Source organism: Lipotes vexillifer, unplaced genomic scaffold, assembly GCF_000442215.2.
Source record: "Lipotes vexillifer unplaced genomic scaffold, Lipotes_vexillifer_v1.1 scaffold365, whole genome shotgun sequence".
Classification (NCBI taxonomy): Eukaryota; Metazoa; Chordata; class Mammalia; order Artiodactyla; family Lipotidae; genus Lipotes; species Lipotes vexillifer.
The window spans coordinates 1,087,510-1,109,797 of NW_006781263.1; the positions used below are offsets into that span (position 1 = coordinate 1,087,510).

At 46.5% G+C, this 22,288-nt stretch overlaps 1 protein-coding gene across 1 annotated transcript in view; it reads left to right on the forward strand.

Moving 5' to 3' along the window:
* The window catches only part of CFAP61 (cilia and flagella associated protein 61), a 270,087-nt gene that overhangs the window by 196,496 nt on the left and 51,303 nt on the right, over positions 1–22,288 (forward strand). Inside the window, exons 21-24 of the mRNA XM_007454529.1 lie at positions 8,592–8,884; positions 13,437–13,764; positions 15,117–15,208; positions 21,064–21,269. Of these exons, the coding sequence (XP_007454591.1) occupies positions 8,592–8,884; positions 13,437–13,764; positions 15,117–15,208; positions 21,064–21,269 (919 nt within the window). The remainder of the gene's footprint in view (positions 1–8,591; positions 8,885–13,436; positions 13,765–15,116; positions 15,209–21,063; positions 21,270–22,288) is intronic.

A 22,288-nucleotide genomic window follows, 5' to 3' on the forward strand; every position in this document is an offset into this window, starting at 1 on the left:
CCAGTGCTTAGTGACACCCCCAGGGCAGGGCATCTCCCAGGTAGGTGGTCCAAACACTCAGGTGCTGGGCCCAGGCTCTGGGAGGCATCTGAGAAACAGACCCAGCCAAGTTCATGCAACTTAGGGTAGTGACCCTTTTCAAATGACTATAAGAAAAGTTGGAAAGAAAAATGTTAACCTCCTGCTTTGAGGAAGCTCTTCCTCTTTGTAGTTTTTCCATAATTAGAGTCATATTCAGACTTGAATTTAATTAGTGCCATTCCAGATATCTTCCTCACATGGGCTGCTATGAGGATTAAACGAGATAAGATATTACATGTCCAGCTCAGGGCAGCACAGTAGGAGTTCAATCATATGGGCTGTTGTTAGCCTTGTTACTACGACTACCGCTACATGTGATAGGGTTGTTTCTCCAGGGTGTAGGTCTCAGCCCCTGCCATCCTGGTGATGGTGCAGCCTAGCACAGTTTCTACACAAAAGATGGGGAGGGCTTCCCTGGTGGCGCAGTGGTCGAGAGTCCGTCTGCCGATGCAGGGGGTCACGGGTTTGTGCCCCGGTCCGGGAAGATCCCGCATGCTGCGGAGCGGCTGGGCCCGTGAGCCATGGCCGCTGAGCCTTCGCGTCCGGGGCCTGTGCTCCGCAACGAGAGAGGCCACAGCAGTGAGAGGCCCGCGTGCCGCAAAAAAAAAAAAAAAAAAAAAAAAAAAAAAAAAAAAGAGTTAAAAAAAAAAAGATGGGGAGCTGTGTACACCAGGTACCAGTCTGGTTGTAGAGAGGCATCGTGACCTTCATGACAGCCCTGGAGGCTGTGAAGTTTAGAGAAGGTTTCCTCAAGAAAGGAGGATTTGAGCTCAGCCTTAAAGAAGGGCAGGATAGGGGCTTCTCTGGTGGCACAGTGGTTAAGAATCCGCCTGCCAATGCAGGGGACACGGGTTCGAGCCCTGGTCTGGGAAGATCCCACATGCTGCGGAGCAACCAAGCCCGTGCACCACAACTACTGAGCCTGCGCTCTAGAGCCCGCGAGCCACAACTACTGAGCCCATGTGCCACAACTACTGAAGCCCGTGTGCCTAGAGCCCACGCTCCGTAACAAGAGAAGCCACCGCAATGAGAAGCCCGCGCACCGCAGTGAAGAAGAGCCCCCGCTTGATGCAACTGGAGAGAGCCTTCACGCAGCAAAGAATACCCAACACAGCCCAAAATAAAAAAAAATTTTTAAATAAAAAATTTTTAAAAGACTGAAATTGCTGGAAAAAAAAAAAAAAAAAAAAAAGAAGGGCAGGATAAGCAAAGGAAGAGAGAGGTTGGGGGAGTTTGATTTGTATCCAAAGACCATGACCCAACAACTCAGGCCGGGCAGACTCCGTGAAGGGCAGCAGTGGGAGGAGAAGGTGGAGGGTCCAGGGGAGTCCAGGTTTAACTGGTTACTTTTTAGAGGCTGGGGAACCAGGGGTGACGCTGTGTACAAAACAGCACTGCAGGAAGGCGAACTCCCATCTCTGGCGTCCACGGTGGCAGAGAGAAAGCGCTCGGGGAGGGATGGGTCAGGGCTGGAGTGGGGCAGCCGTTCAGGCAGGGGCGGGCTGGAAGCAGCCATCTCTGATCCATTTGAGGTCCTGCTGGCACAGCTGCATCTAGCTTATTTCCAAGTCAGTTATGGGCTGATGGTATTTGAAGCTGGAAACTGGAAGTTGGCACTTCATGAAAACGAGGAGCAGGGCTTTGTTCCCGCATCCATTACCGTCACTCCGCCTGTCAGCCCTTGGTTTCTAATAACACCAGAAAGAATGTGGACATTTTTCATGATAGTTAGCTTTTGCTCCCTCAGTGCTAATTTTCCTTTTTCTCAATAGTTCAGGCTGGGGTTGGAGGGTGGGAGCTGAGGATAGGGCCCTTCTCCCAAGAGCCTGAGAAAAAACTCCTGTGTCTCACGGGCTGTGATTGGGTCCAGTGTCCTTCCAGGAATCACACCCCGAATCCTGGGAAACTCCAGGCCTAACTTTGAAGCAAACAGACTCGAGAGGAGGGGCTTGATTGCTGAGGACGGTGGAGGGGTTGTTCTAGAAGGACAGAAGGTTGATACGTAGCAGAAACAATGGATTTTTTTTTTTTTTTAATAGGAGGAGGTTAGCTTTCCTCTGAATTTCTGCCCCTTGAAAAAGCGCAGATATGTTCCCCAAAGCATCACCACTCTCCCCTGCCCCTGTCTCTGTTTTATCATGTCTTCCTCTGCTTCCAAAGGAGAAACAGTTGTTCTGTGAGGGAATTTGTCCAGTCTGAAGGAAATTGTTTATTGGTCTCTGGAGTTGGATGAGTTTATAGATGTAAATTATCCTAAACGATTAGAACTGCTCCAGTATCCTGGAGAAGAGCTGACATCACTGGCTTTCAAGTGCAAAAAAAACCTGGAGGGTTTAGCCGGGGTCGGGGGGTGGGGGGTGGTGTTTCAGATAGAACCCAGCAACCTAATACATTATAACAGTTTATGGCATTAATTGAAACTAATTGAAATTCATCTGCTATTACCTCTGTACTTTCCATGAAAATGAAAAGTAGGATGAAAGTAAAGTACAAAAAAATACACCGCCTTGATGGCCCGAAATGGATCAATTATTTTCATCTTTAGCTAAATACAGTTTACTGCCTTATTAAAAGCATGTTTGTAAGAAAAGTATAACATTAAAATTCCAGTGCATGAATCACCGAACAAAGCCTTTGTTATGCTATTTCTAATATATTCTTCCCTTTTTATTTGACAGAGCAAAATGAGACGTGTCATAGACATCTTATGCTTTGACTTCTAAAAAAGTAAAAAGAGTATTCTCTGGTCTATTCGTGAACATAATATGTTTTTTAAGTATGTGTTTATTTCACAATTTATTAATATTCTAGGGTATCTATTTAAAATCGTTTCATTATCTGGTTATTCCCTAAAGTTAATAATACAGATACAATGCCGATTAGAGGGGTTTTTAAGGAACATGTTATATATATCCATCTGCAAATATAGTGCAGTGGTGTGAGCACTGGTTCTGAAATCAGACCTGGCAGGTCTGAGTTCTGATGAACGATCTACTGCTGTGTGACCTGGAGCTTGTTACTTAACCTCTCTGTCCTCAGTTTTCTGGAGAGCATAATAAAACTTTTCTCATGGGCCTGTTCTGATCTTACATAATCTCTGTTTCTTTTGAAGTGGAAAGGAACCATAATTCTTCATTAAAATACAATGGAATATGTAAATATACATACAATAATAAAATAACTTAAAATACATAAATTATAAAATATAGTATATAATTCTTATTTTCTCTGGTCTTAAAAATGCAATAACTATAAAGAAAAATTCTTATTAATATCTATGTGCATAAATCTTGAATTTATTTCTTATCCTCTTGAGATGTGAGTTCCTGGCCAGAATGCCAGATCAGAAAATCCTTCCCTTTTCTCCGTTCCAAGTGATGGTTTCCTTCCTGGAGAATCCTTCATCTTTACATCTTGTGTGGGCTTGCCTTATTTTGGTGGTCACACAATCAGAGTTGCTGGTGTATTCATTTACACCTTCAACAAGAGTGTATCAGAAAGCAAAAGCATCACCTTTACGTTCATGCCAACATTTCAGAGGGCTGGTCTTGTGCTTTTTCAGCCTGAGGTGGAGAAGTGACAGCTCACCCAGGTGGTGATAGGAATCATCACGCCCCCTCTTCCTCCCCAGCTGGGCCCCTCATTCCTTTGGAAGCTCCCTTGCACGTTCCGTCCCAAAGGTCGTTGCAGGCGAGCGTGAGAGAGAGACTGGGTGCTCCTTCCTGCCAACTTCAATTCCAGGGGCTTTCACAAGGTCGTCTTTTCACCACGGTGCCCTCCTTGTACTATGCCTCCCGATTCTGCTCTGTACTCTCAGTAATGCATAATTTATCCCCTAGAAGGAGCAACAAAGATTGGCCTCCCATGAAAACTGGTATAGTTATATTCCGTTGCCCCCTATTGAAAATCCACCCAGACTGTTGGAATCATGAGTTATCATTTGCCAGTTCAAAGTAGGGCCGCCCACCACTTCCTCTCTGTCACCCATCAGGTCAAGTGCAAAGGCTGGCTGTTTCTTATCTATTAAGTAAACTGAGCTGCTGCGAAGAGGACAGTGACCAGATCTCTTAGCATAAAACTGATATCCAGGGGGAAATCCTCAGCTTTTCCACTCTGTTTCTTCCACATATGCATAGAAACTTCCAAAGAATATATGCGAAATCCCAACAAGATAAAGGAAGCCCCTGCAATGTGTCACCTCCTTCAAAATATTTGCAAAGACTCCGTGAGTCACAGAGCACCTAAGTGGTGGAAATGCATGAGCTGAATGAATCTTTAATGAACTGGGGTTGTCTGACCTCTTAAGCCCGCTGTAGATGACAGATGCCGTGGGTTCCACATACCCTGGGGCTGCCCCCCCTCCTCCACCAGCCGTCAGGATGTTCTGCGCCAGCAGGACCCCAGCCACCCGCCTGGTCCACTTGGACTGGGACACACTGTCAGACCCAGCGTCGCCCTTACAAAGCCCTTTGCAGTGTTGTTATTCACGGCCCAGTTCCCCCACCCCTCCCCCACCTCACAACCACTTTTCTCACCTGCTTTTAAACTCTTGCTTGCTTCTAACTCAGCCAGCGATGGAAGAAAATCTACTTCTCTGAGGCGTTCTGGGTTCTTCTCTCTCTCTGCCCCCTCCCTTTCTTTCTCTGTTTCCTTCCCTCTCCATCTTCCCTCTTTGATTTGGCCCCAAATTCACCCAGCTGTCCACAGCGTGATAGTTACACAAGGGCTCACCTCCCTGTAAAATATCCTTGGTCCCTCGGTTTAAACTGCACCAACATGGCAGGAGTATTATTTTATACTGTCATGTTGGAGGCACACACAGTTTTGGTTACATTTAGGAACGTGTAGGATTTCGTGGGCTAGAAGGGAAACCTAATAGCCAGATCTGACGTGTTTCTGTGTTACAAATCTCAGGTATACAACCCATCCTGTGGCCGGACTGGTCTTGTAGTGCCAACTTAGTAGTGAATACCAGGTCGAAATACGTAGTAGGAAAACCTGGCCAGACAGAGTGAGGGTGTTCTGCACTAAATATCGACAGGCCACAAAAGGAAAGCCCAGTTAGTTTCGGATCAGCAAGCTGATGAAGCTCAAACACTCATCCGTGCATCTGGTCAGAAACGTTTTGTCACACCCATTGCGGGCCAGGCTCTGTGTGAGGCCCCAGGGTGGGCAGAGTGAGCCTGAAGTCCTCCCCTCCCCCAGGTAAGCCAGGGCGTGTAGACTGCCGATGCAAGGAAGGCAAGGCAGAGACGGCCTCGGGCCTGCAGGGACCTCACCTGCCTGGGGCTGGACCTTCTGCTGGGGCCCAGGTACAACCACAAGCATAGCCCAGTCCAGGGGGCTTCAAAGGCCCTAGTTCCACCCCATCCATGCTAGTAAAATTACTCTGATAAGTATAAGTAATCATATTTTTATACCTAGATTGATTTGTCCCGAAACGCATACATTAATAATCAAAATCTTTGTCTGCTAGCTTTTGTCCTGGGGACTCCCCAAAATATGACTTTGCTTATCCTATGAATTATCTTCATGCTTATATTTTTACTGTTAGCTTATGAAAAAATTACTTACGGGCATTTGCGTGAAGCCAATGTTATTGGTAACAGTTCTAAATGTTATTGTTACTGGTAATAATAATAATGGATTGTGTTTTTTTTTTTTTTTTTTTTTTAAAGAATTTAGATAGGGGGCCAGGCCCAGAAAGAGAGCTGTTACCAGAGATAACTTTTTATTTTCTTTTGGCCACGCTGCGCAGCTTGCTGGATCCCCGACCAGGGCTCGAACTCAGGTCCCTAGCAGTGAGAGCTTGGAGTCCTAACCACTGGACCACCAGGGAGTTCCTGGGATTGTGTATTAAAGTGCCTGGCTTTAGGCCAGGTATATAAGCGTCACGAGATAAACAGGAATTGAATCTAAAAATTCTTTACAAAGAAAAAGTGGGAAATGATGTAGAAAGAACTCACAATTGGACAAAGATAATGGAAAGAATAATCCCCCCCAGAGTGGAAACATGTAAAAGGCAAGGGATCAAACTAGCAAAGAGTAACAGGCTGACTTTGTAACATTGGGTCTTGTTATGTATGTGGAGGAATGTGATTTGACCTGTGACATGTTCTTATTTAGGTAGTAAAAAAGTTATAATGAGATTTTATTCTGTTTTGTGGGTAATGAGACAATGTAAGTAAATAATCATATAAAACATGTTTAGATGAAAAATTTTAGATGACATCACATAGGCATGATTTACTACGTGCCCAATACGACTGTGATTTTGGACCGCTGTTCAGCAAATATGCACACACACACACCCCCGCTGCGGGCAGAGTGTGCTTCACCCCCTTGGGCGGGTGCGGGTGTGGCCGCATGACTTGCTTTGGTCAATGGAACATTAGTGGATGTCTTGCAAGGAGAGGCTTAGAAAGTGTCTGAGCAGTTGTGCTTGCCCGCCTGTGCTCCTGCACAGCTCCCGAAAGAGAATATGCCTCAGGTCACTGTTGGTCCAAAGAGGATGAGAGAGACGTGGTGCAGATCTGACCCCAACCACAGCTTGGAGCCACATCAGCCAACATCAGCCAGCCCACAGACGTGTAGGCCAACCTGCAACAGGCTTATTGTCGTTTGGCATTGAGTTTGGGGGTAGTTTGTCATGCAGCATTATCGTGACAATAGCTGACAGTTACAATAACTGGAGTCTCATATTTGGGGGAGGCGTTTCAAATTAAACTAAAAGATAGACAAAGCTATTTAGAAGTTAGCATATCTATAAATAAACGTCTAATTTAAATAGTAGAGGTTTTATGAAATGTATGGAAGTCCTCATCCTCTCCAGCTGCTTACAATCTGCGGGCAACCCTGGCTAAATAACCCTGCATTGCTGGGGCTTCCATGAGCCTGTAATGAAAAAGCCCATCTCACAGAATAGTTACTAAAAGCCAACATGAAGGAGAGACTGGAAAAATATTCAACTCTGAGTTGCATGGGGCCTAAGCACTTAAATCTGTTTCACTGAAAATGAATATTGTTTTTGCATGCATATTTTAAAGGGGCAGAAGACCTCAAACCTATGACAGTTTGAGGTTCAAGTTTTGGCTCTCCTGGCAGGCTAGTTCTTTGTTGTGTCAGACTGCCAGGATTCATGTTGCACAGCAGGTGGGAGCCTCAATAATTTAAGCAAAATGTTGGCTCTTTCAGCCAAGGAAAAGGCAGCTCACCCAGGAATGCTGCACTAGCGCGTCTGAATAGGGCGGCAATCAGAGCCCCCAGATCGGAGCATCCTAGGGAAGCCAGGAAGGAAGGACCCTGCCCCTGGCTTCCTTGCCCCCTTGGCATTCCACGTTTGAGCAACAGGAAGTAGGGGAGGACTTTCCAGAAGCTCTTAACCTTAGGGAAGCCATCTGAAAGCTATTCTAGTTTCTTTCCTTCTAAACAAGTAAGACAAGCCGTTATACGTCCTCTCAATTTTGGATAGAAATAGATTTTTGCATAATTTATTCCACCAAATTGAGTAAGTACACTTGCCATTTATCTTGTCTCGTAAAATTCCTCTTCATATCATTTTATAAACAGGAGGAAAAAGAGAGGTAGATTCACAAATCTATCATTTTGTGGTAAAATTGTTACAGCTTTTGCCTGAAATGTGAGCCTACGGCAGGTTCTGTCTTTGTGAAGGGGTAATAATGCCAATTCAGTGTCAAAACAGCATATAAATAGCATATAATACATCTCACTCATGTAATAGGATCATTGGTCTTAAAACTTATATCATTAGTAGAAGAGCATATGTAATTACTTCTATAATATTTTTAAGAAATATAAATAAATCGTATAGACTGTTACCATCAAAATGCTCTTACACAGGGGAAGTCTCTCAAAGTTATTTTGTGATTTTATTTTTCCTCACCGAAAGAATACCTGTCAATCTCTTTCGCTAGGTCTTGACACATTAAATCCTAAAAATCAGAATTTGAATCTTTATAAAATTATCTGTTGCAAGCAGAATGTTCTAGTCTTTAGTTCTCAAAGAAGGAAAAATGTCCTTGAAATCAACACGATTCAACAACTAAGTATTAAAATATCCGTACCATCATGCACATGACAATTATTTTCACCATTGTCCTTTTCATCACTCAGGAAGAACTTGCATTTATTGCAAACTTTAGCCATTTTTCCCCTTAATAAGTGTAACAAATAGGGAACAAAAACAAGGTAAAAGGTTTTAATCTCACCAGTTTCATTCAGCATAATTTCAACTTTCAAATTATAGGAACATAAATGAATGTCCTACTTCTGTGTTAAAAGTACTTGACTACTTTGTGGGATGTTGTGTGCCCATTCTTTACTAAATTTTTTTGGTCGCTGTTGCTAGGTAACACCGCTGACCTCCCACAGCTGAAAAAAAATGAGAGGGCTGGAGGGAGCAATTCGGCATTATTAGCATTTGACTAATAAGGTTGTTGGGTTTTTTTTTTTTTTTAGCTATGTATCTAAGCATTTGTCCCCTTCTGTAGGGAATGTCATCGTCTATGGGAACACAATTGACACATACACCACGGTGGAGACGCTCTTGAACTTGGGTGTGAGGGGCTCCTACATCCACCTGGTGCAGCACCCACCCACCTCCATCGTCACCTGCATCAACAACTACGCAGTGGAGGGCGCAGTGGAGGATGCGCTCCAAGCCGCGGGGGTGACCGTCTACCGGGATGCGGTCCTGGCTCGGTGGAACGATGGCCTGAACCCAGACCCCATCCACAGCGCCAGCTTCACCACACCCACCAAGCCCTTCCAGCTCCCCTGCTCCGTAAGTAGTCCCCAGAACCGCACTCACCACCTTTGGGGGACTTGGGGTCTGAAAAGTCGTAGGTGGTGAATTTATAGTCACAGGGTTCTTTTTCCCCTAAACATTCAGATTTCCTATTGCTGAGAAATGAGCCACCCAAACTGAGTGGCCTAAGACAACAACAGCCATTCCATATTCTCTCTCATGGTCCTGGGGCTGGACCGGGCTCCCCCAGCAGTTCTCCCTGGAGGTCTCTCCTGGGGCTGACGTTAGACTGGGATTGGGGCTGGAATCGTCTAGAAGGTGTGTTCACCCACTTGTCCGTCTGCTGGTGTCAGATGAGCTTCAGGTGAGATTTTGACCTGAACACTTACAAGCGGCCCCTTCATGGGACTGAGCTTCCCCTCTGCATGGTGGCTGGGTTCCGAAAGCAATGGGACAGAGACGGAGAGAGAGACGCAGAGAGAAAGAGAGAGAGAGAGACGGCATATCTCCTTTTGTGACCTAGCCTCAGAAGTCAAGCTGCACCCTTCCACCGCATTCTGTGCCCTAGAAGCAGGTCACTAAGGCAGCCCACACTCAAGGGGAAGGGGACTGGACCCCGCCTGTTCCTGGGCAGAGTGTCAGGGGGGCGGCTTTGAAGAGGGCCAGCCCCACTGAGAGCTCCCCATGTCCCGGGTACCATGCTGCACACTGGCAGTGCATTCTGTCCCCTCCTCACAACAGCTCTTTCAAGGGAAGCATCCCCACCTTACAGACGAGAACACCGTGACTCCACGTCAGCTGAGATCCCAACCCAGGCCAGCAGGGCCTCAAAGTCCATGCTGTGTTGACCTCCTAAGATTCCGGAAACAGCAATAGGGGATCTTCCCCCATGATGTATGGAGAGGGTACTTTGCTTTGGGGCTTGTCACAGCTCAGCTCACACCCTGTTCAGGAGATGAGCAGAAGCCAGGAGGGAGGAAGAGGGGAAAGGGGCCAGCTGACGTGATGGAGAAGCAGGAGACCGCTCAGAGAGAGGGGGCTGCGGTCCGAGTGAGTGCTGGAGCTGTGGGGGTCAAGGGCTGTGTTGGCGGTTGGGATAAAGGATGCCAGCAGCATCTAGTGGGCAAGCCGGCTGGGGACCCCCGTGGGGGCTCATAGCAGTCCCTCACCTGGCAGTAGGGGTGGGTCAGCCTAAGTCAGGGCTTCTCACCCAAGGGCTCCTATGGGCCACCCTCATCCCCCCAGAGTCTGGACTGGAGCTCAAGGCAGACCACCCGCACAGAGGGGGTTTCCCTGCCACCTCTCATTTCATTCTGATAACCCAGGGGGATTTCACATTCTGCTCTTCGGTACCTTCATTTATTCCTTCACTCCACAAACATTTATTGGACACCTACTAGGTCTCAGGCTTAGTCCTAAGTGTGAGGGATATAGCAGTGAAAAAGACAGAAAAAGTTCATTTTATTTTAACATAAAAGTGACACCATCTACACATGTATGTCACAATACCTGTATAAGATAGGGAAAATCAACATCTTTTCACCAAAAGTTTCCTCCCAAAATGATGATCGTGGAAGATGTATGCCCAGGTTATCCTGGGCAACTCTGAGGGTGAACATATACCCTGCTTAGGGTGCATGGGTGCAAGAAAACCTCCCCCAATATCCACCTGAACACAGATTCTGTAGCAGCCCCTGCTGGCCTTCACTCTCCTGTCCAGGTCAGAGTTGGAATCACGGCAAAGACATCTTGCAGATACTCTCAACTGCCTTGATCCAACACACCTGCCTGCCCAAACTTCACCCTAAATGGATGAGTCGGACACTGGACTGCTGTCCTCAGGTCCTGTCTCCGGCTTCCCCTGCTCTGCTCTACACCATGACGAGGGGCCTCTACAGAGGACCCTCCCAGCCCCAGTTTCCCCTGACTCTCATCTGTGTTTGGCCAACAGTAGGTTGGCCAAACTGGCAGGAGATTAGAAACTGGAAGAAGGGAAGAGTCAGGGTATTTATCCCTCCCGATCGTCAGCTTTGGGTGGCATCTCTGCCAGAGAATTAGGAGACTTTTGATGGGCACGAATATATTCACGATCTTCACTGTGGCCATGTGGTCATGGTGTCGTGGGCTGAATTATGTGCCCCCAGAGAGATACGGTCCTAAGAACCAGTACCTGTGGATGTGACCTTATTTGGAAATAGGATCTTTGCAGTTGTAGTCAAGTACAGAGAAGGTCATCCTGGTTTGGAGTGGGTCCTAACTCTAATGATTGGTGCCCTTACATGGAGAGAGAGACTTGATGACAGAGAGGAGGCCCATGAGGAAGAAGGCCCCATGCTGACAGAGGCAGAGATGGAGTGGTGGCAGCCACAGGTCCCGGAGCAGCAGGGATGGCCAGCGCCCACCAGCAGCTAAGGAGAGGCGGGGACCTCTCTAAAGTTCTCTGTCTAGCTAGACATTTGTCAATTTTATTGATTTCTTTTTCCCCCCAGAGAACTGGCTTTTGAGTTTGTTAATTATCTCTGTCATCTGTCAGTTTTCTCTCTCATTGATTTCCGCTCTTAACAATTATGTTCTTTTTTCTGCTTGCTTTGTATCTACTTTGCCTTTCTTTTTCTAGTTCCTTAAGGTAGACCCTTAGGTCATTATTTGTAGAAGCATTTAAAGCAGATGTTCCTACTTCATATTTTCATCTACTATGTACTATTCAGTTGGCATTACAGGAGCACGTGAGTTGTGTTTGAGAGGTCGGAGAGGTCTGTAACTCAGAACACGTGCTCCCACGGACAGTGTTGGATGTGCTGATCCGGCGTTCACTCTATTCCACAACCCCCTATGTCCCAAACGTAACCGTAGCGTCAATGCCCACGCCAAAACCATATAAAATAATATGATAGAGGTACTGATAGCCTTCAAAACGCAGTAAAACAAGGGCTAGTGTATGTATGTGCCCCTTAATAAAAGAGTCGTTTTAAGTAGGAGAAAAACTGGGTAGGTAGAACTTTGTGGGGATGCTGAAGGGAGCTGCTGAGCATTAATGGTCCTGTTTTTCATGCATAATTTCAATTCAAATCAAATGCCTTTCCTATTTTTCTATGAGTGGGAAGTCTGTTTCTATAGAGATGGGAAAGGAGTAGAGGAGGAAAAAAAAAAGAGGAGTAGAGAGACAGAAAGTTACAGAGTCAGGGACTCAGAGAAATATATTTTCCTGTGGTCACTGAGCAAGGTTATAAAACAGAAAAAATTTTAGAGAGGTTTGAAAGAAAGAAGCTGCCTGGATGGGAGTAATTGGGATAGGATTAGACATCTGAGTGAACAGAGACAGGGAAAAGGGCAAAGGCCCTGCCGGTTGCCTGAGGGAGAAGAAAGGACGTCATAGGGATGGTGGATCTGAGTCCAGTGCTGTCCAGTAGAACTGTCTGCAGTGGTGGAAATGGTCCATGTCTGTGCAGTCTAACGTGGCAGCCACCACCACCTGTAGCTTTGGGGCATTTGAAATAGGCCACCACAACTGAGGGTCTGGATTTTAAATTTTGTTTAATTGTAATTAATTTAGATTTAAAAGTATATAGTCCCCTGTGACTAGTGGCTACTGCAGGCTCATTTGTGGCTCATCCCTCACTGGCGCGCCCTTCCTAGGGGTAGGGAAGGGCATGGAAGGGGGTTACCTCTGGCTCAGGACAGCTGATTTCTATACGTAATGGGGCAAGTGAGGTGGGTAGAGCTGGCGTGTGAAGGAAGCAGGGAGTGTGGTGTCCACCGGTATGATGAGGACCCAGGTCGTGTGTTCATTTCTTAGCATGCTTTTAATAAGGTGGCAAACTGTGTTTAGGTAAAGATAAAAATGATTCAGCTACTTCAATGACAACTGAAGACTTAAAAACAGCTACCTTGGACTGCTTTAATGACTTAACATCAATAGGGAAGATGATCTCCAGATAAGTACGAGAACGCGTGAAAAGTTGGGCAGAGAATGGAGGGGCCTTCAGGTACCTTGTAAATCTTCACTGAATCAGCATCTGCCATCCCAGGGCAGGAAGTAACAAGGCAGGATCCCAGACCTGGTGGGTACCAAGGCGGATGGGGCTTGCATCCTCTCTGGGGCATCCTGCAGGGAGGGACAGGCTTTCTGGGTTTAAAGGGGCAGGAATGGGGCAGCCTGAAGACTCAAAACTGGACAAAGTGACCCCAAGAAGGAACCTGGAGAGACCTAAGTGTCAGACGCAGGAGAGGAAAATGGAAGGAGGCTGAGAAGGAGCGATTCGAAATGTCCGAGAATGAGGGGAAAGTGGTGTTTATGAATGTAAACCTCCTTACGGGGAAGAACGTGCTCTTGTGGGAGATATTCCACCATGTGGCACCCTCGCCCCTGGATGTCTAGATTGAGCAATTAAAAAAAAAAAAAAAAAGAGTGACATTGAATGATCTTAATTTCTTCCGTGTACCAAAGATACACACACCATTATGACATACTGTTCGTAGATTTAGGTTTTCTTGTGTGCCCCAAGTAATAAAATAGAGACTCTTCACCCTGTTGGGAAGGTACAGTGAAGACTGATAACTAGGAATAATGTGATTGTTCACTTTGTAGATGTTCTTCAGCTTCTGTGAGAAGAACGTGGATTACGAAACATTCAGAGCCTTCAACGACGCGTGCCTTGTCTACGACGGCCGACTTGTGATAGACACCAACTTCCACACCAATGACATAGCCATCAGAGCTGCCGGCTCCCTCACCAAGTTCTCCAACAGGTATTACTCGAATGAGTGGACTCACAGCAACTTCAATTCCAAGGAAATTGGCTTCCAGCTGGCAGCCGTGATGCTCAACCTCTTTGACCCGACCCTCGAGCCTGTGACTGAGCCGCCGGCTGACCTTGACCGCCTCATCCCCATGTACAGGGGAGCCAAGATCAAAGGTATGTAGTGGGCCACCTTCATCCCTGTGATGGAGCCACTGGTTGGATCCGGACCAGCCGGCCCTCCGTTTCCTGTAGGTTTGGTGAGGAGGCGCCTGTGTCCCTCAGTGGGTTTGCACAGAGACACGGGAGGGCTCTCTTTTATGTTTAACTATTTATTATGGACTTGATTTTATCACATCAGAACTGATGTGATAAAATTTTTCACATCAGAATGTGATGCTCACTTTGCATATAAGGAAACTGAGACTAGGGGATGATGAGTAACTTGCCCAGAGGTCCCTCACAACTGGTGTATGGTTCAATGCCCTGACATCTTACCAAACTTTCATTCTCAATATAAGTTGAGAGGTAAGGAGAACTTCCAAGCCTCCCAGGCTTTGGTCTACTGTCTGGATGGATAAGCTAGACCATTAGCAGCTGTAAAACGGTCCAGTTTTATCCCCTCAGCTTTATTGACCCCTAAGGAGATGATCATATGAGCAACACAGAACTTTCTTATATTTGGAAGGTGGGAGTTACCCTTGAAAACAGTATCTTTGAATGTTGTGTATCTTCTACCAGAAAAATGCACACGTTTACAAAACTGTCTGTTTACTTCCAGAAGGTTGATGGACCAACCCCCATAGTCATCCGTGGACCCCTAGGGGGTCTGTGAACCCTAATCCAGTAAATAAAACATCAGGCTAAAGAGATAAAAGCCCTGTATTGCAGTCCTTGTGTTTATCTACCCAACTAAATGGCCTCCGAGAGGTCGTGATCTCCTTCTCACTCTGGATGAGACCTTAAGAAAGGTGGTGGATGTGGGAAAGGAAGACAAGGCATGGGTGTCAGAGGCTGATCAGAGCTAGACCAGGCTCGGGCTTCTAGGGCAAGCTAGAAATAGTAACAGTTTCATAATACGAGTTTTCTAAAGCATTGAACAAGAACTTTGTTGATTTTCCTTATAACATTTACTTTCTTAGTATTTTGGTTACATAGTGGAGGAGGATGGAGAATGGGAACACCACGGCAACATTTGTAGACCAAAGTCTTGGTTGGCTTTAGCAGGCAGAGATGAGAATGCCACAAGTTATGGGAAATCAGGATGCACGGGATCAGCTTGGCACATCTTGGAACATTGGCGGCTATATTATGGGTTTATAACGGCACATTCATGTTGATTTTATTAAATAAAATAAATTGCAGGGTGTTCCTTGCTAATAGAGCTACTTGAGTGGGAAAGTTTGAGTAGCATACACCACGGCAGGCATCTCTGGTTGCCCTGTGGTACAGATGTTACCCATCTGTACCCTGTTACCCAGTTGTTACCCGACTGAATTAAAATGTGGAAAACTTGCCATTTCCACCAGGAGGCATCCTCCCTGGGTCGTACCATTATCTGCATATTGCCAAGCCCGCCATCCCAGCCCCACTGGAGGTACAAATGGCCCAGTCTGATTTTGTAAGTATTATTCCTGAATTTCATTTTACTTTCAAATATAACACTTTGTTTATGGGGGTAGGGGTGAAATTCTTAATTCAGTCTTTAGTGTAATGTATTGGTTCATGCATCAGAAAGCCATGTGGCAGTTTGGCCCCCAAAACGACCCCCACTGACTCCCACCCCTTGGTATTCATGTCCTTGTATGGTCCCCTCCCACACTGACTAGGGCTGACCTGTGTGGCCAGCAGAATGTTGTGGAAATGACAGTGTGTGACTTCCAAGGCCAGGTCCTGAAAGATAATACAGCTTCCAACTTGCACCCTCCTGGGTCACTGCTGCCATATTGTAAGGTCACCCAGGTGGCCCTTTGGGAGGTTCACGTGGAGAGGGATTGAGGATTTCTGCGCCAGCCAGTCGTGTGATGGAGCCACCGTGGAAGTGGTCCTCCAGCCCTAGTCCAGCCTTCAGATGATGCAGCCCTGGCCAACATCTTGACTAAAACGTACAGGAGACCATGAGCCAGAATCCCCCAGATAAGCTGTTCCCAATTTCTGACTCCCAAAGACTGAGGTTATAAAAATGTATTGTCATTTTAAGCCATTTATTTTTTAGAGAAGTTTTAGGTTCACATCAAAAGTACAGAGATTTCCCATATACCCCCTGCCCCCATTCATGCACAGCTTCCCCCATTGTCAACATCCCCACCAGGGCGGTACATGTTTTACAACTGATGAACCTACATTGATGCATCATTATCACCTAAAGCCCACAGTTTACATTACGGTCCACTCTTGGTGTTGTACATTCTATGGGCTTGGACGAATGTGTAATGACATGTACCCACCATTACGGTATCACGCAGAGTAGTGTCACTGCCCTAAAAATCCCTCTGCTCCACCTATTCATCCTGCCCTCCCTCCCCTGCAACTCCTGGTAACCACTGATCTTTTTACTGTCTCCATACTTTTGCCTTTTCCAGAATGTCATAGAGTTGGAATCATATAGCATGTGGCCTTTTCAGATTGGCTTCCTTCACGTAATAATTTGCATTTCAGTTCCCTCCATGTCTTTTCATGGCGTGATAACCCATTTCTTTTTAGCCCTGAATAGTATTCCACTGTCTGGATGGACCACAGTTTATCCATCCACCTCCTGAAGGACATTAAGCCTCTAAGTTTTGAGGTAGCCTGTGATGAATCCATAGATAATTAAATTAACCACCTCTGTGGCAATAGCAAGTAAATCGCTTAGGGTCTGGGTTGTCTGTCCAGGCCCCCCTGTTCTCCTGCCCTCCCCGGATGACACAGGAAGGGCCAGCGAGGTGAAGCTGAAGCTGCGTGTGCTTGGGGGTTGGGAGGGGTGTTCCCTGTGTTCAAGGTAACTAGAAAGGACACAACATGGTTGGTCGGTTGGTGAGCTTCTCAGGTAAGATTATCGGACAGTTGGTCCCAACTGGTGTTTGTTGTCAACTGGGGTTTCCTTTCTGGTGCGTCGTGTTTGCTTTTTCGTCAGTGAGGAAGACACTGGAGGTTGCCTGCTTCCACTCCCATTTTCTCATCCTGAATTTTTTTGAGGGTTAATGATCTGACTAAGTTAAAATAAGCACATCTCCCAGATTTCCTTGAGAATGAGGTCAGCCGTGTGGCAGGTCCTGGCCAATGAGACGTAGTAGAAACTGCTGGAAAATTCCGTAAGGGGGAGCAGACTCCGGACGTCGCAGCCTTCTGGCCCCTCACCCTCTCTCTTCAGGAAGTCAGAATCTCAGCTCTTCTGTCGACTTCCCATGGACTTTGGACGAGTTATCAACTCCTCTGCATTTCTGGGGTTATTAGGGATCCCATCTAAAGTAACACTGCCTTCAAGGAATAAAACAGATGACCCATCAGTGGTGGATGTTGTTAATTATAGTTCCAGAAAAATAATGAAACCTGGTTCTTCCAAGGGAAGGATGGATGCTATGTGTTTAAAACTTATTTCCCTTGGGCCTTTCCCAGATTCTTTCAGGTGTGTCCACAGTCTGATGCAAAATGTTCTTACAAGTAAAGAAAGGACCGTAGCGAATGGTGCTCCAGTCTGTACTGCTGCGTAACAAAACTTAGGGACATGAAGCAGCCATTGGATTCCACTCACAGATTCTGTGGGTTAGGAATTTGGACAGTACACGGTGGGACTGGGTTCAAAAGCTAGGAAATACTGGACTTGGTTTCACACTGAACCAGGTTCTTCAAGGACAGTGTGTGATTTCTGACATGCAGTGTCATTTATTTATCAACCACTGGTTCTCTCTCGGAATAAAGTCAGAGGAGGAGCGAAAGGGAGTTTTAGATAATGAGGGTTTTAATAAGAATGGAACTTGAATAGCTTCTTTGGCTGGTGCTGTGACAGTATTTGAGCAGGAACCCTGACTGTAATTAACCATTTTGCCAGGTGGGCCTCCTTTTTAATTAGTAAAGAAGATCTAAACAGATTTTTTTTCCCCATTTTATTCACCAAGAAAAAAAATCTAGGATGGTTCCATGGCAATCTTTTGGATTTGGAATTAATTTGATTAAGTAAAACTGTTGCCAAAATGGTCAGGCAGTCGCCTAAATATGGCCAGTGGATCGAGAATGGAGCCCATGGAGCAGTATTTCACTAGAGAAACTAAATTACTGTTCTCACAGCAAATGTAGTACAGATGAATCTCATCAGACTCTTGTAGCACTCATGCATCGGGATATTTAAGTAAGGAGATGCTTTAGTAATTCATGAGGTAACCTGACAAAAGGAAGACAGGGGACCCCAAGTCGTCTACATAATGAACTGATCCGCAGATTCCAGTCCACATGCTTTGTTGGCTTATACTCCATGGAATAAAGAAATTTGTCACAACAAACTCTGCCTGGGTACCATTAAATTTAAAATTGTGCATTCATCGTGGGAGCTGGGAACCTGGTTTCTTGCATGCCGAGTCTGATTACCCCTGGGTCTTTCGTTTGGCATGAATTCCAGAGCCATATTCCACTCTTTGTCAAAATCATAAAGGAGCTCAAAAGGATAATTATATTCAGGAAAAAAGGAAGAGACAAAAAAAACACGACACATCAGAACCCGTTACTCTGTCAAAATTTTAAACTCAACACCCAAATCTCCTAACAATTTATTCATATACTTAAAGGAAGAAACTAGCCACATCCCACAGAATTGGAAAGTGTATGAAATCATCGTCGTCGTTAGCCCAGAATCCCTCACCGGGTGGCAGGGCTGGAAGCTGCCTTAAGTCCTTGTTTAGTGGAGTGATTTTCTGGAAGGATAAGCAGAAAGGGTCCTGGACGTCACTGTATTTTCCCATCTGTCAGCAACAGTGACTAGGAATGACCTCAGAAATTTAGATAAGTCTGCCCAGCCCCACAGGGGTAACTTGTGTCTGAGAAACCCATCTGTAGGCGACTTGCCTTTCATGTCAATGCAAACTATTTTGATGCCGCATGCCTAGGACGGCCCCCTGGTTATGTGATCGCAGTGCCAGATCTCATTAACGATGGTCATGGTCACTTCCAGAGTCAAGATGTGCTGTCTTTGCACCACTGGGCATTTCTTTCCTCCGTGTGCCTTTAAATTCAGCCTTTAAATTAAAAAGTAAGGCCAACTCCCCTCCACCAAATAAACAGACCCACGATGACACATCGCTGGAAACGATGCTGACGACACAGCCCTTGTAGAACAGGGTGACCTCAGAGGGCGTGTGATGCTGAGACACCAGCCATGGAGTCACTGTGGCCCTCGAGTTGAGGTGCTCAGAATCCACTGAATCAGCCCCCAAATACAAGTGCTTGTGAGCAGAGGGTGGGATATTCAGTGAAACTCTTTGCCAAGTCAAAACTACTGTCAGCCACGTGGGTGGATACCGAGATGTACCCCTCTGATGCCTGAGTTCCCTTCCTTAATCACTCAGCATAAAGAAATTTCAAAGAGGAAGAGGAGAGTCCACGACCTTGTGGGATCTGCTGTCCACTGAGGCCAGGGAAACCTGGTGCTAAAACTATGCCAAAGCTGTGGCCAGTGCCCCCTCTCCCGGACCCCCAGCCGCCCTACCAGCAAGGCCAGGGAGCAGCCCCTCCCCCAGACACTCATTCAACTTCACCAAGGCACCCCTGACTGCGAAGAGGCCTCCCCAGGGTCAACTTTACTTGGTGGCTCATCATAGCAAACGCTACTTCTGAGTTAAATACACACAGAGCTATGAAAGTGACGAACGCGCCCGGTGCGAGCATCTCTAAGAATAAATACAAGACTTTAAAGACCATTTGAGTTTGGCACCAGCAGCTTTAGTCTTAGCCCCTTCCATTAACATTTTGTTAAAATGTTGGCACAAAGACAAATAAATGATACCGCTTACTTTTATGAAAATAGAGTGATTCTCTACAAATTATAAAACATTATAAATTTTTATACTACTATAGTATAAAATGTACTGGGAACATATTTTCCTGTTATGAAATAACTCACCAATAATTTCTATTGGATGCACTGCATCCAGATGTGTGCATATACCATTGTTGCGTTAGATAATACCTTACTGGGTGTTTTTTTAAACACTCTGCTATGGAGGTAGATTTCCTCTCTGTATCCATCCATCTCTATGATGCTGGACCTCGTGCACCTCCCTGGGGCGCTGTCCCCCACCCCCATCCTAAGCTGTGTTTGTTCTGTCCCCCAATCTCGTGCACATCCTTGGGGCTGGCCCAGGACTTACCTGGCATCCCTCCTGTATTTCTCACCTTGTGCCTTTATAGTTGGCTGGTTCCTCCTCAGGGCTTAGTCATGTGATACACAAACACCCACCAGTTGCTTCAATTTACTTAAAAATCCAGTTAATCCGGGTGTCCTTGTTTAGATAAAGTCCCCGGGGTGTGTCCGGGACTCAGTAAATGTTTGGGATCAGTGCAGTTCAACTTGCCCTGGATTTCTAAATGCCACATTCAAGTTCAGAACAAAAGCTTAAATCTGTATGCACTCAGGAGAGATTTACTGAGTGTTACTGTGTACTGAGTTCAGAGTCCAGAGGCAAAGTCTGTGGGTTCAGCCACCACCAGCCAAACCCAGGTTTGTCCATGGAGGTTCTGTTTGTTGCTGGAGCCGGTGGGAAGCGTGTCTCTGGCTGGTCAGTCAGTGGCCATCAGGGGCTGAAATAGAAAAAGTGGTCGTGACTGGGGTAGAGGGGCATCTTTCCTTGTCATCTGGGTTCACATAGTGGTTTAGCTAGTTTCTAGGGGACATAAAGCCATGAATCTACATCTTTCACAATTTACAAACTAACAAGTAGCCCACAGAACGGTATGTATATTTTCCGTGAACTTGAACCTCCTTCCCAGGAACAGACCCTACCAAACAGGTGAACCTCTGCAAACCCAGCTGTCAGGGATTCACCTTTTTCCTTCTTTCCTTTGTTCGAGTAGAACTTTAAAAACTGAAATTCCTTTTGCGCACCTTTGACTCGAAGGTTTTTCTCAAAATGGTGCTGTGCAAAAATTAAAGTTAACAGTCTTATGACACCGCGCAGGACAGAATAGACCCAGTTCCACCTACTGGCTGTGCCAGGTATTGAATAACGGGGAATTGACCGTAACCTAGCAACTAATTTAGAAACAAACGTGGAGCGATATAATCACAGTGTCAAATACCCTGAGGAACTTTCAGTCATCAAATTCAAACCCATGGTTTCTGACACGCACTTATCTTCAGTCGGGTTTGGTCAGTATCTACTACTGTGATTTGCAGCAGGCGATAAGCTCTAACCCGTCCATTATATTTGAAAAATAAATTGCTATGATAAAGTTCCCAAAGTCCAGAAATGTTTCTAACGTCGTTTTACTGATGCACTCCTCCGCCAGGGTTCAGAAATAGTAACAGGTAACGTGAAGGACGGGACTTACTTCCGACTCCACACCAACAAGTACAAGATGGTGGAAACCATCACGTGCCTTTCCAAAGTGCCTTTCCCTGCCTCCAACTACATCCGCCTGTTCGGCCAGCACGAGCAAGTCCTCAACAACCTGTGCGCTCGATACAAGGACGGGCTGGTCCCAGACCTCTACAGGTGAGCTGGGCGTTGCCCTTTCCCCGGGGGTTATGGGGTGGGGGGAATGCAGACACAGGCCACGGATGTCTTGTGAATGAGGGAGGGGTTTTGTGATGCGCCAGGAAGTACACGGGAACCCCTGGGAGAAGCTAGAGCTTCTCAACAGTGAAGAGTATCAGACCCACCAGCACTGGAGAGGCCCACGGAGAAGAGCACAGGCTCTTGGTGTGTCCACAAGTGGCTGCACGGCCACGTGCAGGCCTGGGTCCCAGACGCATCCGTGCACGGCCTCCACGCCACAGATGATATTCAAGTCTCTCTTGAGACAGAGGCTGCTAAGAGCAGTGGTCAGAAACGTAAGAGGTCGATTTGGGGGCAGGTCCTGGGGGGAGTTCCAGCACCACGGACAGGCTGTCTGTGACCCCAGCCGCCTCCTCACGGCACGTGCTCAAGCAGAGGGGGCGACCGTTTGCCTAAGACGTGGGGAAGGAGTTCTGCTCCAGCAGGTTGGTTAGACTGGGGGCTCTAGATCCCCAAACGGAGCAAGTCAGCACTCCGTTTGGGGCCCTGTTTGCGAGCCTGCTCGTGGCAATGCGCGTAGCTGGAGTTTGTGTGTTTTCCCTGCTGTATGGTATTCCGTGTATACGATAACTGTGTCACAGCTCATCCGTCCATTTTCCTGTCGATTGACGTTCATATTGTTCCAGTTTGGTGCCATTGGCATCGTGGGCGCACCTGTGCAGGAATTTCTTTCGGGTGTACTAGGTGATGCCCAAATGTTCCCCACGGTAGTGGTGTCTGTTACCCTCCCTCCAGCCAGCCGTGAGAGCCCTCCGCAGCCCTGGCAGTCCTCGGCACTGTTCAGCTTGAACATTTGGCCATCCTGGTGGTGTGGAAAGGTGTCTACCCAGGGTTTCAGTGTTCCCTTTCCTGATTTCTTTTTTTTTTTTTTTTTTTTTCTTTTTTCTGGCGTTATGCGGTCCTCTCACTGTCGTGGCCTCTCCCATTTGCGGAGCACAGGCTCCGGACGCGCAGGC